At 44.2% G+C, this 18,876-nt stretch overlaps 1 protein-coding gene across 1 annotated transcript in view; it reads left to right on the top strand.

Moving 5' to 3' along the window:
- Window positions 1-18,876, top strand: part of LOC134949270 (cytochrome P450 2A6-like) — a 93,076-nt gene that overhangs the window by 13,918 nt on the left and 60,282 nt on the right. The window contains exon 4 of the mRNA XM_063937763.1: window positions 18,259-18,419. Coding sequence (XP_063793833.1) covers window positions 18,259-18,419 — 161 coding nt within the window. The remainder of the gene's footprint in view (window positions 1-18,258; window positions 18,420-18,876) is intronic.

Genomic DNA, 18,876 nt, shown 5'->3' with positions numbered 1-18,876 from the left:
AAGTACGGACTGTGTGACGTGCCTACTTGGATGCGGTCACTCATATAATCCTCCACCATTCTATCAATGTTGAGAGAATCATATGCAGTGACAGTAGACGACATGTCCGTAATCGTTGTCAGGTCCTTCAGTCCGGACCAGATGTCAGCATCAGCAGTCGCTCCAGACTGCCCTGCATCACCGCCAGCGGGTGGGCTCGGAATTCTGAGCCTTTTCCTCGCACCCCCAGTTGCGGGAGAATGTGAAGGAGGAGATGTTGACAGGTCGCGTTCCGCTTGACTTGACAATTTTGTCACCAGCAGGTCTTTCAACCCCAGCAGACCTGTGTCTGCCGGAAAGGGAGATCCAAGGTAGGCTTTAAATCTAGGATCGAGCACGGTGGCCAAAATGTAGTGCTCTGATTTCAACAGATTGACCACCCGTGAATCCTTGTTAAGCGAATTAAGGGCTGCATCCACAAGTCCCACATGCCTAGCGGAATCGCTCCGTGTTAGCTCCTTCTTCAATGCCTCCAGCTTCTTCTGCAAAAGCCTGATGAGGGGAATGACCTGACTCAGGCTGGCAGTGTCTGAACTGACTTCACGTGTGGCAAGTTCAAAGGGCATCAGAACCTTGCACAACGTTGAAATCATTCTCCACTGCACTTGAGACAGGTGCATTCCATCTCCTATATCGTGCTCAATTGTATAGGCTTGAATGGCCTTTTGCTGCTCCTCCAACCTCTGAAGCATATAGAGGGTTGAATTCCACCTCGTTACCACTTCTTGCTTCAGATGATGGCAGGGCAGGTTCAGTAGTTTTTGGTGGTGCTCCAGTCTTCTGTACGTGGTGCCTGTACGCCGAAAGTGTCCCGCAATTTTTCTGGCCACCGACAGCATCTCTTGCACGCCCCTGTCGTTTTTTAAAAAATTCTGCACCACCAAATTCAAGGTATGTGCAAAACATGGGACGTGCTGGAATTTGCCCATATTTAATGCACACACAATATTGCTGGCGTTGTCCGATGCCACAAATCCACAGGAGAGTCCAATTGGGGTAAGCCATTCCGCGATGATCTTCCTCAGTTGCCGTAAGAGGTTTTCAGCTGTGTGCGTATTCTGGAAAGCGGTGATACAAAGCGTAGCCTGCCTAGGAAAGAGTTGGCGTTTGCGAGATGCTGCTACTGGTGCCGCCGCTGCTGTTCTTGCGGCGGGAGTCCATACATCTACCCAGTGGGCTGTCACAGTCATATAGTCCTGACCCTGCCCTGCTCCACTTGTCCACATGTCCGTGGTTAAGTGGACATTGGGTACAACTGCATTTTTTAGGACACTGGTGAGTCTTTTTCTGACGTCCGTGTACATTCTCGGTATCGCCTGCCTAGAGAAGTGGAACCTAGATGGTATTTGGTAACGGGGGCACACTGCCTCAATAAATTGTCTAGTTCCCTGTGAACTAACGGCGGATACCGGACGCACGTCTAACACCAACATAGTTGTCAAGGACTCAGTTATCCGCTTTGCAGTAGGATGACTGCTGTGATATTTCATCTTCCTCGCAAAGGACTGTTGAACAGTCAATTGCTTACTGGAAGTAGTACAAGTGGGCTTACGACTTCCCCTCTGGGATGACCATCGACTCCCAGCGGCAACAACAGCAGCGCCAGCAGCAGTAGGCGTTACACGCAAGGATGCATCGGAGGAATCCCAGGCAGGAGAGGACTCGTCAGACTTGCCAGTGACATGGCCTGCAGGACTATTGGCATTCCTGGGGAAGGAGGAAATTGACACTGAGGGAGTTGGTGGGGTGGTTTGCGTGAGCTTGGTTACAAGAGGAAGGGATTTACTGGTCAGTGGACTGCTTCCGCTGTCACCCAAAGTTTTTGAACTTGTCACTGACTTATTATGAATGCGCTGCAGGTGACGTATAAGGGAGGATGTTCCGAGGTGGTTAACGTCCTTACCCCTACTTATTACAGCTTGACAAAGGGAACACACGGCTTGACACCTGTTGTCCGCATTTGTGGTGAAATACCTCCACACCGAAGAGCTGATTTTTTTGGTATTTTCACCTGGCATGTCAACGGCCATATTCCTCCCACGGACAACAGGTGTCTCCCCGGGTGCCTGACTTAAACAAACCACCTCACCATCAGAATCCTTCTGGTCAATTTCCTCCCCAGCGCCAGCAACACCCATATCCTCCTCATCCTGGTGTACTTCAACACTGACATCTTCAATCTGACTATCAGGAACTGGACTGCGGGTGCTCCTTCCAGCACTTGCAGGGGGCATGCAAATAGTGGAAGGCGCATGCTCTTCACGTCCAGTGTTGGGAAGGTCAGGCATCGCAAACGACACAATTGGACTCTCCTTGTGGATTTGGGATTTCAAAGAACGCACAGTTCTTTGCGGTGCTTTTGCCAGCTTGAGTCTTTTCAGTTTTCTAGCGAGAGGCTGAGTGCTTCCATCCTCATGTGAAGCTGAACCACTAGCCATGAACATAGGCCAGGGCCTCAGCCGTTCCTTGCCACTCCGTGTGGTAAATGGCATATTGGCAAGTTTACGCTTCTCCGACAATTTTATTTTAGGTTTTGGAGTCCTTTTTTTTCTGATATTTGGTGTTTTGGATTTGACATGCTCTGTACTATGACATTGGGCATCGGCCTTGGCAGACGACGTTGCTGGCATTTCATCGTCCCGGCCATGACTAGTGGCAGCAGCTTCAGCACGAGGTGGAAGTGGATCTTGATCTTTCCCTAATTTTGGAACCTCAACTTTTTTGTTCTCCATATTTTATAGGCAGAACTAAAAGGCACCTCAGGTAAACAATGGAGATGGATGGATTGGATACTAGTATACAATTATGGACGGACTGCCACGGTTAGGTGGTATAAAAAAACCACGGTTAGGTGGTATATATTGTAATACAATTATGGATGGACGGACTGCCTGCCGAGTGCCGACACAGAGGTAGCCACAGCCGTGAACTACCGCACTGTACACTGGTTGATAAAGAGATAGTAGTATACTCGTAACAACTAGTATGACTGACTATGACGGTATAAAGAATGAAAAAAAAACCACGGTTAGGTGGTATATATTGTAATACAATTATGGATGGACGGACTGCCTGCCGAGTTCCGACACAGAGGTAGCCACAGCCGTGAACTACCGCACTGTACACTGGTTGATAAAGAGATAGTAGTATACTCGTAACAACTAGTATGACTGACTATGACGGTATAAAGAATGAAAAAAAAAACACGGTTAGGTGGTATATATTATAATACAATTATGGATGGACGGACTGCCTGCCGACTGCCGACACAGAGGTAGCCACAGCCGTGAACTACCGCACTGTACACTGGTTGATAAAGAGATAGTAGTATACTCGTAACAACTAGTATGACACTATGACGGTATAAAGAATGAAAAAAAAACCACGGTTAGGTGGTATATATTATAATACAATTATGGATGGACGGACTGCCTGCCGACTGCCGACACAGAGGTAGCCACAGCCGTGAACTACCGCACTGTACACTGGTTGATAAAGAGATAGTAGTATACTCGTAACAACTAGTATGACACTATGACGGTATAAAGAATGAAAAAAAAACCACGGTTAGGTGGTATATATTATAATAATACAATTATGGATGGACGGACTGCCTGCCGACTGCCGACACAGAGGTAGCCACAGCCGTGAACTACCGCACTGTACACTGGTTGATAAAGAGATAGTAGTATACTCGTAACAACTAGTATGACTATGACGACGGTATAAAGAAAGAAAAAAAAATACCACGGTTAGGTGGTATATAATTATACAATTATGGATGGACGGACTGCCTGCCGAGTGCCGACTGCCGACACAGAGGTAGCCACAGCCGTGAACTACCGCACTGTACTGTGTCTGCTGCTAATATAGACTGGTTGATAAAGAGATAGTATACAACAATATACTACTATACTGGTGGTCAGGCACTGGTCACCACTAGTCACACTGGCAGTGGCACTCCTGCAGCAAAAGTGTGCACTGTTTAATTTTAAATTAATATAATATTATGTACTCCTGGCTCCTGCTATAACAACCTGCAGTGCTCCCCAGTCTCCCCCACAATTATTATAAGCTTTTATACATTGATGTGCAGCACACTGGGCTGAGCTGAGTGCACACAGACTGAGTCACACTGTGTGACTGCTGTGTATCGTTTTTTTCAGGCAGAGAACGGATATAGCAGAGAACGGATATATTAAATAAAAGTTAACTTAACAACAACTGCACTGGTCACTGTGGTAAACTCTGTCTGCACAATCTCTCTCTCTCTTCTAATCTATTCTAATGGAGAGGACGCCAGCCACGTCCTCTCCCTATCAATCTCAATGCACGTGTGAAAATGGCGGCGACGCGCGGCTCCTTATATAGAATCCGAGTCTCGCGAGAATCCGACAGCGTCATGATGACGTTCGGGCGCGCTCGGGTTAACCGAGCAAGGCGGGAAGATCCGAGTCGCTCGGACCCGTGAAAAAAAAGTGAAGTTCGTGCGGGTTCGGATTCAAAGAAACCGAACCCGCTCATCTCTAGTGTAATCGCAATATTGCGATTACATCGTTCGCTATTTTAAGATGCTAAGATTCACTCCCAGTAGGCGGCGGCTTAGCATGAGCAAATCTGCTAAAATCCGCTTGTGAGCGAACAACTCGGAATGACCCCCATAGTTGAAGCTGTGAGAATGCTACCAGGGAGATATCCATATCCCAAAGTTATGTGACCATTTATACTGAATGAAAGGGTGAAAAAGTGAAAAAATATGGATTAAACCATTTCAATTTAATTTTTACAAAACTTTGTATATTAAAAACCTTTACAGGGTGATGACAAGATGTCGTTTGTGTGGTTTAAGTCTAATAGCTGAAAGAAATGTCATAAAGGCGGATGGCGGTCATTAAGTCGACATACAATGGTCATTAGGTCAACATGTACTAGGTCGACTTGGAAAAGGTCGACATGCATTTTTACCATTTTAGTAAAATTTTTTGACCTTTTTCATACTTAACCACTTAACTGACGATTTATTTTGTAAAAAAACACTCCGAAATTGACGGGTTTTTTTTATGAGTGAATTAGGTGAAGAACATGAATTTAACCCTATCCCAAATGATTTTAGTTAAAAAAAAAGGAAAAAAAATATTTTTGCATTTAAAAAAAAAATATTTCCCCCAACATCGAAACATCGATCGGGAACATTGCGACCATCGGAACATCGGGAACATCGCGACCATCGAGGCTTTCATTTTGAATGCCGAGACAGCCTTGAGGCATGCAGGGAGGGTCTGGGGGCAGCTAGGGAGGGTTTATTTACACTCCCCAGCGGCTGCCATTGTCTGCAGCCGCTGGAGGGGACAGATCCTGCCGTGCTGACCGATCAGCAGTAATCGGCAGCACGGCAGACACGTGGAGAGTGCAGGTAGGCAGAGGGACCTTCCGGTCCCTCTGACAGCAGCAGCGGAGGGAAGATTCTCTTCCCTGCCGCTCCTAACACTCTCTATCTGACTGGTCGCATCCGTGCGATCAGGTCAGATAGAGCACTTGCAGGCATGGTCGCATCTGATGCGACCATGCCAAGCAAGTGGTTAACGATCCACGTGGACTACAATTGGGAAAAGTAACCTGTGCCGAGTGCAGCGCTAGCAGAGCGAGGCACAGTGCCCGAAGCATCGCGAGTGAAGCAAGCCATACGAGGGGTTACAGTGCACTAATTGGGGTTCGCTGTCGCTTTTAGAAGAAAACAACACCAAAAAAGGTAAAAAAAACTCATGTCGACATTTTTCCATGTTGACCTAGTACATATCGACCTAATGACAACGTCGACCTAGTGATCATGTCGACCTAATGCATGTCGACCAAACGTGGTCGACCCAATGTGTGTCGACCTAACTCATGTCGACCTAATGAACAACACCCCACAAAGGAAATACACTAAAAGCTGAATGAAAAAAGTCAGAAGAAGAATGGACTCTGTACCCTAAATGGTCGGATAAATAAATATTAGGGGAAGGCCCAGTTTGATAACTTTATATGCAGATGCAAATGACCAGCAGAAATCACTGGGACAGAATAAAGGAATAAAGACACTTTTCAGACTAATAATTTAACAGGAAATGGCTTTCTGTTAGAGATGTGCGGCGGACACCTTTCGGGTTTTGTGTTTTGGTTTTGGATCTGGATCCCCGCTCGTGTTTTGGATCTGGATTGGTTTTGCCAAAACCACCCTTTCGGGTTTTGGTTTTTGTTCTGAATGATTTTTGAAAATAACACACCATAAAAACAGCTAAAATCACCGAATTTGGGGGTAATTATGACCGTACGGTATTATTAACCTCAATAACATTCATTTCCGCTCATTTCCAGTCTATTCTGAACACCTCACACCTCACAATATTGTTTTTATGCCAAGAGGTTGCACCGAGGTCACTGGATGACTAAGCTAAGCGACACAAGTGGGCGGCACAAACACCTGACCCATCTCGGAGTGGCACTGCAGTGGCAGACAAGATGGCAGTTTTAAAAACTAGGCCCCAAAGAGCACATAATGCAAAGAAAAAAAAGAGGTGCACCGAGGTCGCTGACTAAGTTAAGTGACACAAGTGGGAGGCACAAACACTTGGCCAATCTAGGAGTGGCACTGCAGTGGCAGACAGGATGGCAGTTTTACTAACTAGGCCCCAAAGAGCACAAAATGCAAAGAAAAAAAATAAGAGGTGCTTAATGGAATTGTCCTTGGGCCCTCCCACCCATCCTTATGTTGTATAAACAGGACATGCATACTATAACAAACCAATCATTTCAGCGACATGGTCTGCCACATGACTGTGGCTGAAATGATTGGTTTGTTTAGGCCCCCACAAAAACAAACTGGCTTTATAGAGGCAAGATGTCGTCCTCATCCTCCGATTCCTCACCCCTTTCAGTGTGTATATCCTCATCATCACAGAGTATTAATTTATCACCACTGTAATCCACCATCACAGGTCCCTGTGTACTTTCTGGAGGCAATTGCTGGTAAAGGTCTTTATGGAGGAATTTACAGTCCTGTATAATTCATTTTGATGAACATCATCTACTCCACATTTTGTGGAAGTAACCTCCTACGCCGATTGCTGACAAGGTTACCGGCTGCACTAAACACTCTTTCAGAGTACACACTGGAGGGGGGGGGGGGCAACTTATGTAAAATAAAGCAAGTTTGAGGAAGGGCCTCCATATTGCCTCTTTTTCCTGCCAGTATACATACGGATTGTCTGACTTGCCTGCTTGGATGCTGTCACCCATGTAATCCTCCACCATTCTTTCAATGGCAGAGGCGTAGCTAGGGTTTTTGGAGCCCAGGGCAAGATGGAAAATGGCGCCCCCCTTCCCCCCCAAAAAAACAAAATACCAAAGAAGCATGTGCGCGCGCAGAAAAAATGGGCGTGGCCACACTCCAGAAGGGGTGTAGCCACGCACCAGAAGGGGTGTGGCCACTGAAATTGTCCCACAGTGCCAGTTACATTGCCCCACAGTGCCAGATACAGTGCCGGATACATGCCCCACAGTGCCGGACACATGCCCCACAGTGCCAGAAACATGCCCCACAGTGCCAGTTACATTTCCAGATACATTGCCCCACAGTGCCAGTTACATTGCCCCACAGTGCCAGATACATTGACCCACAGTACCAGATACATTGCCCCACAGTGCCAGTTACATTGCCCCACAGTGCCAATTACATTGCCCCACAGTGCCAGATACATTGCCCCACTGTGCCAGATATATGCCCCACTGTGCCAGATACATGCCCCACAGTGCCAGATACATTGCCCCAGAGTGCCAGATACATGCCCCACAGTGCCAGATACATTGCCCCACTGTGCCAGATACATTGCGCCACTGTGCCAGATACATGCCCCACTGTGCTAGATACATGCCCCACTGTGCCAGTTACATGCCCCACTGTGCCAGATACATGCCCCACTGGGCCAGATACATGCCCCACTGCACTCCCCTGAGTCCCCCTCCCCCCGGTCACTCACCGCCTGTTGTGTCTATGTGAGGGGAGGAGAGCGCAGCGCCTCTCCTTCCCCTCACCGCTCCAGGTCTCTGGCGGCTGTGTGGCGCCGGTTCACCAGCCAATCAGAGCTCGCGGACCAGTAGCCAATCAGGAGCCGGTCCGCAAGCTCTGATTGGCTAACACCGGGGACCAAACACACACAGCGCTGCTAGTGCTGGCAGCGGCGGTGAGGGGAGGGAGAGACACTGCGCTCTCCTCCCCTCACATTTTGGCGTGACGGGGGCGAGTGGGGCATAATGCCCTGGCCGCCAGCAGCGCCCCCTCTCCTGGGCCTGCCAAGGTGCCCAGGGCACGTGCCCCACTCGCCCTACCCTAGTTACGCCTCTGTTCAATGGTGACAGCATCATATGCAGTGACAGCAGACATGTCAGTTTAATTGGCAGGTCCTTCATCACCGCCAGTGGATGGGCTCGGAAATTTTATTCTTTTCCTCGCAGCCCCAGTTGCGGGAGAAAATGAAGAAGGAGCTGTTGACGGGTCACATTCCATTTCAGTTGACAATTTTCTTACCAGCAGGTCTTTGAACCTCTGTAGACTTGTGTCTGCTGGAAAGAAAGATACAACTTAGGCTTTAAACTTAGGATCAAGCACGGTGGCCAAAATGTAGTGCTCTGATTTCAACAGATTGACCACCCTTGAATCCTGGCAAAGCAAATGAAGGGCTCCATTCACAAGTTCCACATACTTCATCTTAGCTCCTTCTTCAATTTCTCCAGCTGCTTCTGTAAAAGCCTAATGAGGGGAATAAACTGACTCAAGTTGGCAGTGTCTGAACTGACTTCACGTGTGGCAAGTTCGAAGGGCTGGAGAACCTTGCACAACATGGAAATCATTCTCCACTGCTTGAGTAAGGTGCATTCCCCCTCCTTTGCCTATATTGTAGGTGGATGTATAGGCTTGAATGGCCTTTTGCTGCTCCTCCCTCCTCTGAAGCATATAGAGTGTTGAATTCCACCTCGTTACTACCTCTTCCTTCAGATGATGGCAGGGCAAGTTCAGGCGTGTTTTCTGGTGCTCCAGTCTTTGGCACGCAGTCACTAAATGTCAAAAGTGGCCCACAATTTTTCGGGCCACCGACAGCATCTCCTGCATGCCCCTGTCATTTTTTTAAAAATTCTGCACCAACAAATTAATTGTATGTGCAAAACATGGGACATGCTGGAATTTGCCCAGATGTAATGCATGCACAATATTGGTGGCGTTGTCCGATATCACAAATCCCCAGGAGAGTATGAGTGGGGTAAGCCATTGTGCGATGATGTCCCTCAGTTTCCGTAAGAGGTTCTCAGCTGTGTGCTTCTAACAGAAACCAGTGATACACAGTGTAGTAGCCTTCCTAGGAACGAGTTGGCATTTGTGAGATGCACTACTGGTGCCACTGCTGTTGTTGCTGAGGGAGGCAATACATCTAACCAATTGGCTGTCACAGTCATGTAGTCTTTAGATTTCCCTGTTCCACTTGTCCACATGTCCGTGGTTAAGTGGACAGTGAGTACATCTGCATTTTTGAAGACACTGAGGACACTTTTCTTAATGTCCCTGTACAGTCCGGGAATCGCTTGCCTAGTGAAGTGGAATCTAGATGAGATTTGGTACCGGGGACTTTAGTACGTCCATCAACTGTCTAAATGCCACTGCACTAATGGTGGATACCGGACGCACGCCTAACACCAGCATAGTTGTTATGGCCAAAATCTGACAAACTGACATATATGTGAATCCTAATAGATTGAAGAGTGTGAATATAGAATTAAAAACGTGTCCGCATGTGTTTCCTGTGTTTAGCACTTATAAGATTACTATGTCTATTCCAGTGCTACCAAAGATCGATCACTTCCAGTGTTTTAAATTGATTATATATTGGCTATCGTAGTTGATACTGGCAGTGGCGGAAGTCTGGGAGGCAATGGAGTCGGATACCGCCGGGCTCCAGCAATGAAGGGGGCACCTTTTCCATTGCCTCCGACAGTGTGGTTGTCCGGCTGTGGCTCCCGTCTCCCGAATGACACCCCGGCTCCTGCTCCTTGAGAAGTATGGGCTGCCCGGCTCCAGGATGATGATATCGCGTATCTTCAGCTCCCACCCCGATAGCGCAGCTACCCAGCTCCGGCTTCAGCCTGATGACATCACGGCTGGCCAGCTCCCGCCCCACAGTGCAGCTACCCGGCTCCGGCTCCTGCTGCACAACACCGCTGCCCAGCTCCTGCATGCTGACACGGAGGCAGGTGAGAAGTGGTAACTGATGGAGGAAAGTGTCAGGGTGGGGGACAGTGTGTGTGTCAATGTGGCTGTGTGTGTGTGTGTGTGTGTGTGTGTGTATGTATGTATGTGTGTATTTGTATAGATGTGTATGTGACCGTGAGTATGTAGATATGTGGCTAATTGTGTGTATATATGTGACTATGTGTATATAAGTTGTATAATGTGTGTGTGTACATTCTGGGTGTATATGTGACTGGGTGTGTATTTGTAATTATGTGAGTGCGTGTATATGTGGCTGTGAGTGTATACCTGGACTGGGCCGCGGGGGGGGGGGGGGGAATATAAACTTTTTCACCTCCGGGCATCTGATAATAACTTACGCCCCTGGATTCTGGTAGTTTACTCTGTCTGAATTGACAGTTTTTAAATAATTGGTCCTATCACTTATACATCATTTGCTCAACAGGAATATCTCCCGGGAAACCACTCCACATATATGGGCTGTGAGTATAAATAAGTGTGAGTATATAAATTAACTGTGATTTAAGAGTTAATTCAATTGCTTATGTCGCCAATTATTACCACTGTAAATCCCTGATATGTGTAGTCCTAAATAGGACTAAGTTGGGAAATGAACTTCTGTGTAACACAGATATCTCGCTTGCGCTATCTATATTGTTGCACACTTCACAGTGGATAATTCAACCATGTTGAAGTTATACTTATGTTCACTGACCACTTGTATTTATATGACTGGATCTGATTCATCACATTTGAGCCAGTGGAGAGAGTGACAACCAGAATTCTGTTATAGATCCTAGATTCTGTGTTAATTATCACAGTTACTGAATGTATTATGAAGATAATAAGGTCTACATAAAATGTAGTTACATTGCGACATGTACAGAAAACTAAGTGGCTGTAATAGCAATAACATAAATGTATCAATGTTGTAGTGAGTGAATTGGTAACATTTAAAACCAAACAGCAGCTGTGTGAACAGAATATTGCAACAGTAACCATTGGGGGAGTGTATATAAGAGCAAAGGCTGCAAAGTTTATTAGTATTGAATAGACAACTAACAAATATATAGCCAAAGCCAGAAGATACAGTACAATACTACAAAAGATATTATTGAGACATTTTCAATACAAATACATAGCACCAGTCTATGTTATATGCTGAACTACACAGTGGTAATCACACACTTTAAAAGACTAGGGGGGTAATTCCAAGTTGTTCGCAGCAGGAATTTTTTTAGCAGTTGGGCAAAACCATGTGCACTGCAGGGGGGGCAGATATAACATGTGCAGAGAGAGATAGATTTGGGTGTGGTGAGTTAAATCTGCAATTTAATTGCAGTGTAAAAATAAAGCAGCCAGTATTTACCCTGCACAGAAACAAAATAACCCACCCAAATCTAACTCTCTCTGCAAATGTTATATCTGCCCCCCCTGCAGTGCACATGGTTTTGCCCAACTGCTAAAAATTTTCCTGCTGCGATCAACTTGCAATTACCCCCCTAGGATGCATGGAAGTTGCCTTATACTTCTGTTGGGACTGCTATATCCTTGAATTCTCTATACTTCCTAATGAAACCAATAACAGACAGTGAGCTCAATCTGTTCTGATCTAGGGAAGTGTACATTCTAGTGGAACGTAATCCTGGTTCATACAGACAAATATTATATTATAAGTGGGGTTGCTATACCCCTAAGGGAAATAACATTCTCTATACTCTCAGTCTGTCAAAATAGGACCAAGAAAGGTCTGAAACACCTGTGGGCTGGTAGATAATAAAATTGGGATTGCTATATCCCTTAAATTCCCAAATAAATATATTGGAAATGGCATGTCCCCCAAGCAATTTTCCCCTACATGCATGGTTGAATTATCCACTGTAAAGTGTGCAACAATATAGATAGCGAGTGCGAGATATCTGTGTTACACAGAAGTTCATTTCCCAGCTGATTCCTATTTAGGACTACACATATCAGGGATTTACAGTGGTAATAATTGGTGACATAAGCAATTGAATTAACTCTTAAATCAGAGATAATTTATATACTCACACTTATTTATACTCACAGCCTTTATATGTGGAGTGGTTTCCCGGGAGATATTCCTGTTGAGCAAATGATGTTTAAGTGATAGGACCAATTATTTAAAAAACTGTCAATTCGGACAGAGTAATCTACCAGTATCAACTGCGATAGCCGATATATAATCAATTTAAAACACTGGAAGTGATCGATCTTTGGTAGCACTGGAATAGGCACAGTAATCTTATAAGTGCTAAACACAGGAAACACACGCGGACACGTTTGTAATTCTTTATTCACACTCTTCAATCTATTAGGATTCACATATATGTCAGTTTGTCAGATTTTAACTCTTATGTTTCACTGTAGTCTGGGTTGAATAAACATAACATATTTTAATATATACTTAATAAAGGTTATATTTTATGATCAATAAATTTCTTTTTAGTGCATCAACCATACAGTTTTTTCTCACTTCTCCTTCCAACTTTGATGTACATATACTGTAATTGACAGCACCCCCTGAACATAATGAACATTGTCTGAGATATAAGAAAGGGGATTATTCAAGTGGTTGTAGGGTAATGATTCCTTTACACCCACAACATCAGAATACTATATATTGATTGTGCAGATACCCATCCTCTAGTTGTTATGGCCTCAGTAATCCGCTTTGCAACAGGATGACTGCTGTCATATTTCATCTTCCTCACAAAGGACTGTTGGACAGTCAGTTGCTTAGTTGAAGTAGTACAAGTGGTCTTCCGACTTCCCCTCTGAGATGACGATCGACTCCCAGCAGCAACAACAGCAATCGCAGCAGCAGTAGGCATACCACTCAAGGATCCTCCGGAGCAATCCCGGTTAGGAAAAGACTCGTCAGTCATGCTAGTGACATGGCCTGCAGGACTACTTCCGTTCCTGACTGAGAAAGAAATTGACGTTGAGGGAGTTGGTGGTGTGCCTTTCAGGAGCTTGGGTACAACAGGAAGAAGGGATTTAAGTGTCAGTGGACTACTTACGCTCTTACCCAAATTTTCTGAACTTGACAATGACTTCTGATAAATGTGTTACAGGTGATGTATAAGGGAGGATGTTCCTAGGTTGTTAATGTCCTTACCCCTACTTATTACAGATTGACAAAGGCAACACACCACTTGACACCTGTTGTCCAGATTTGTGGAGAAATAATTCCACACTGAAGAGTTGTCTTTTTTGGTATTTTGCCTAGGCATGACAATAGGCTTTCTCATCCCATGGACAACAACTGTCTCCACTGGTGCCTTATTCAAACAAACCACATCACCTTCAAAATCCTCATCGTAAACTTCCTCCTCAGTGCCAGCTACACCAATATCCTCGTCATCCTGGTGTACGTCTACAGTGACATCCTCAATCTCAGCAACTGGACTGGTGGTGTTCTTCCCAGCACTAGCAGGGTGTGTGCAAATGGTGGTAGGAGCCTCCTCTTTCCATACAGTCTTGGAAAGGTCAGACCTAGACATTGTAACCGCGGACACACTTGGACTCTCCTAGGGTATTTGTGATATCTCTGAACGCACAGTTGATTTTTCCAGTGCTTTAACAAGCTTAATATAGGTAATTTTTTTGAGAGGGAGGAGGGATTCCCTCTTCAGGAGAAGCTGAGCCACCAGTCATGAACATAGGCCAAGGCCTTAGCCTTTCCTTGCTGCTTCGTGTCGTGAATGGCATATTGCCAATTTTAAGTTTCTCATCAGATAATTTCTTTTTTTTCTGATTATTAATTCTTGCTTTATGGATTTTACATTTCCTCTATGACATTGGGCATCGGCCTTAGCAGACGACATTGATGGAATTTCATCGTCAATGTCATGACTGGTGGCAGCAGCAGCTTCAGCAATAGTACTAGGAACTGGAAGTGGTTCCTGATCTTCCACTATTTTTTCCTCCAAATTGTTTTTCTCCATATCACAGGACAGCACCCCTTTATTATTACAGCACACAGGACAGTGCCCCTTTATTTTCACTGCACCCCTGTATACTTACAGCATAGAGAACCAGTGTACTTTTATTTGAACAGCAGCAACCCTATATTTTTACAGCATACAGGAGCAGTCTGCTTTTATTTTTTAACAACTGCACCCCTGAATTTTTACAGCACACAGGGCCAGTGTAAATTTATTTTAACAGCAGCACCCATATATTTTTAGAGCATGCAGGACCAGTGTGCTTTTAATTTTTAACAACTGCACCCCTGAATTTTTACAGCATACAGGACCAGTGTGCTTTTAATTTTTAAAAACTGCACCCTTGAATTTTTACAGCATATAGGGCCAATGTAATGTTATTTTAACAGCAGCACCACTATATTTTACAGCATACAGGAGGACAGTGCCCCTGCCCTCTGTACAACACAGTGAAAGCCAGGACAGCAACACCCATGTACAGCTGCAGCACCCATAACAGCACATGAAACACCATTGACAGCCAGGACAGCTAGGGTAGCACCCTTAACACAGCACATGTACACCACAGAGCACATACTAATCTCATACGATGCCATCACCCACAGAGAGACATAGGTCTGTCTCCCTCGCTCTCCAAGTCCGGAGTGAAAATGGCGGCAACGCGCATCTGTTTATGTGGAATCCAAAGCCCATGAGAATCCGACAGTGGGATGATGACGTTTTGCCTCATTCTGGCGGGAAGTCATGAGCCGGGCTCGGATACCGGCTTGGAGCATGAAGATTGAGGGAGTTCGGTTCTCAGGGAACTGAACCCACTTATCACTACTATCTATAAGCACAAACAGGAAACAAGATTTATTCTTGAGAGATAATGATGGCCATATAAGTTGCAGGCAACTTTTATGTATGGTGATCCAAGATTAATTTATTATATTTATTATATTCAATTCCTAACAACTGCCAATATTTAATTCTTAAGCAGAAGAAACAGGGTGGGTTCTACCACGGAGGATCACTCCTAGCCCTATTAACCCTCTAGGGTGAGTAGGAATGCTTGGAATTGCATAAGGAGATGCTGGCAGCACTGAATATGTGTTAATGCCGATGTCAATTTGGATAAACAGGACCAGCATGCTTGAATGAAAATGTACACTCCACCAGCTATTACACCCAGATGGAGGTAGCACTTTTTTCTTCTTCAGCCCTCTCTCATTTCTGAATTGCGGTGTGACACCCTGCAATGTCATTTGATATCAGGCAGCTACGTTCTAACAGAAACAGCAGAAGGGCCCTTTACTTTCTTTCATACCAGCAGAGGTCCGGCTATACTCTCATCCACCCTCCGCTGATTTAACCTGATTTGCCAGGCGATCAAGAGGGTGAGAAAGCAGATATCCGCAGGGACAAGATCTGCTGGACTATTCTCTACTCAATCCCTCTTTGATATTGCCCATGTGATACCAATTGCATTGAGGTCATTAAGCTTATATTGCTGGTGATATTATTTGCTGGATGCTCACAGAGTTGGCCATAGGCATAGGCAAACTAGGCAATTGCCTAGGGCATTTGATATGCCTAGGGGCATCAGTAGCTTCTGCTGATTAAAATGATATGCGGAATGCCTATATTCTATGTGTAGCATTTCGTATGCAGATACAGCCACACTCTCACACAGTATATAGACATGCCACATATAATTTTAATCAGCAGAAGCTGCTTGTGCATCCTAGCCACATAGCAATGCAAATAAGATGCATTTTAATAAAAAACGTGCCCGACATTAGTGTTGAGGCAAGATTTATGAGGACACATCTGTATCCAAGCAGAGGCAGAGGTCACAGTGTTAGTAGCAGTGTGAGTGCTGTGTGCATGTGAGTGGGTTGGTTGTGCAGTAGTGTTCAGAATATGTGTAAGGAGCATTATGTGTGTCATGTAAAAATGCATTAATAATGTGCAACATATGTGTAAGGGGCACTATGTGTGTCATTATGTGTATAAGGGCATTAACAATGTGCGGCATATGTGTAAGGGACATTATGTGTAAAAGGGCATTAATAAAGGTTGTCATAATGTGTAAGATGCATTATGTTTATAAGGACATTAGTGATGTGTCTCATATGTGTAAGGGGCATTACTGTGTGGAATTATGTGTATAAATGAATTACTAATGTGTTGCATTATGTGTATAAGGTGCTCTACTATGTGGCGTTGCGTATAGAAAGGGCATTACTTTGTCATCTAATGTGAATAAAGAGCAATGGGGTGTGGTATAATGTAAATAAGGAGTAATTCAGTGTGATGTAATGTGAATAAGGAGCTCTACTGTGAGGAGTAACGTTATAAGGTAAAGTGATACTACTGTGGTATGTAATGTGAATTATGAAAACTATCGCTTGATCAAAAGTGAATAAAGTTGCAGTACTGTGTGGCGTAATTTGAATTGGGGGTACTATTGTGGGCCATGCCCCTTGCCAGCAAAAACACACACCTTTTTGGGCTGTGCGCCGAATGTGTGAACTGTTCCTATTTAAAATATAGGTGGTACAAACACCAAAATAAGGACTGTTATGGGTGAGGGGTGACGGTGCTGGGAAAGAGGTGCAAGGTCAGAGGCGGAACCAGCGGTGGTGCTAGGGGGCACCAGCCAAAATCTTGCCTAGGTCATCATATTGGTTAGGGCCGGCTCTGGATGCTCACATGATATTATTTGGACTATAAGCAATGCTATGAGAATTTTTTGAATTGATTAACATATGTGATACAGTAAAGAGGTAAAGTGTCAGTTAAAAATTTTGTGTTTCATACTGTTCTGCCTTATCTTACAACCTGACGGTTTATATGATACATTGCTGTTGAATTAGGAGCAGCGATTGCACAGGATAAGTGCCCAAAGAGGTACAGAGTCAGTGAATGATTTTGTACTTTATACTGCTATACTGTTTTATTGTACCTTACAATTTAGAAGTATACTTGATACGTTGCTATCTGATACAGGAACAGTCATTCTGCTACTAAAGGGAATTATTCTCTGGCATTCAAGGAGTGAGACAATCTTATCTCTGTGTTACTTATAGGGAATTGACAGTTTGTTTCTAAGCTGAATGTTGTTCTAGATGGTACCATAACAATACTTATTACATGTGTCTGATACTGGTAACCTTTCCCTATTTTATTTGCAAAACAGCATTTTTTGGGACTTCTTTATCTGTGGTGTATATTGAACAAGCCCAATAGGCGTTCTGGTGATTATTACATAATATTGGAGTGTCCTCTCTAAGCACATGCAATTAATCTAACAATCAGGACTCATTACAGTCCGAATAATATTTTGGTCCCTAAAATCCATGCATTATTTATAATGTAACTGCACATTATTGAAACCTATACAGCATTTATTCGCTGTCCAGGAACATAGTTTTCCCCTTTTTTATGTGTATGTGTGTCTGTGTTGTTCCTCTAATTTTAATGCATATCTAATAGTAGATTTTAGACTGATCAAATATTGATACCGTTCTGGACTCTTTTTCCTATTATAGTTAAGAGTGACCCCAGTATAGAGTCTTCTTTTTTCCTCACACCAAAATATTTAATTCCTAACAAGAATGCATTTGTACCTTGTAATCCTTGCTTAAACACATTTTGTAGATTTAAAACCACATTTTAGTAGATTATGGACCTAATTCAAGATTGATTGCCTATTAGAGGATGATTTTGCTTTTGCAATCAACCTTGAATTAGGCCCTATATGTTTACATAGTGACGTGTATAATTTAAATATCATCACTTGTGCAATTAATTTAAATTTTGTCACCTCTTTCATATTTGCCAATCAATCAACTAATTAATTAACAAAGCATCCCATACCTCAGCTTCACTGGTTCATAGTAAATTGCTAGGCGGCATCCTAATTAATAGTGAGTATACCTTAATGGTGAAAACTAACCTCACATTCTTTTTGTACTTCTTTAGAGCAACCGTATGACCCAAGCAACACTCTGACCTGTGCTGTCTCTAATATTGTGTCAAATATACTGATTGGAACACGCCATGACTACAGTGACAAGAAGTGGATGCAAATTCTCGAAGAATCAAGTCAGGCTTTTCATATTGTCTCATCGAAGTGGGGTCAGGTGAGTAGGGCCTATTGCAGCTTACACTTTAATATATATTATTGACTATAAAGAAGATATTCAAGAAAACACAAAATGAAGGTAACATATTTATTTAGGTATACAGTCATGTCCACGTTTCAAATATCAACAATCATAATGTTGACATCACCACATTGTTGAATGTTGACATGGAACATGGAGGGGAGGTTAGGGTTAGGCTTCAGCAGCGAAGGGTTAGGATTAAGTTGCAGGAGGGGAGGATAAGATTAGGCTGTGGGAAGGGAGGCTAGGGTTAGTTTTCAGGAGTGGAGGATTAGGGTTAAGCTGCGGGAGGGGAGGCTAAATTTAGGCTTTGGGAGGGAAGGCTAAGGTTAGGCTGTGGGTGGAGAGGTTAGGGTTCAGGAGTGGAGGGTTATGGATAGGTTTGGGAGGGAAGGCTAAAGTTAGGCTTTGAGGGAGAGTAAGTATAGAGTTA

This window comes from Pseudophryne corroboree, chromosome 8 (assembly GCF_028390025.1).
Source record: "Pseudophryne corroboree isolate aPseCor3 chromosome 8, aPseCor3.hap2, whole genome shotgun sequence".
NCBI classification, from domain to species: domain Eukaryota; kingdom Metazoa; phylum Chordata; class Amphibia; order Anura; family Myobatrachidae; genus Pseudophryne; species Pseudophryne corroboree.
Note: the sequence above shows the minus strand (reverse complement) of the source record. Positions and strands in the feature narration are given on the sequence as shown.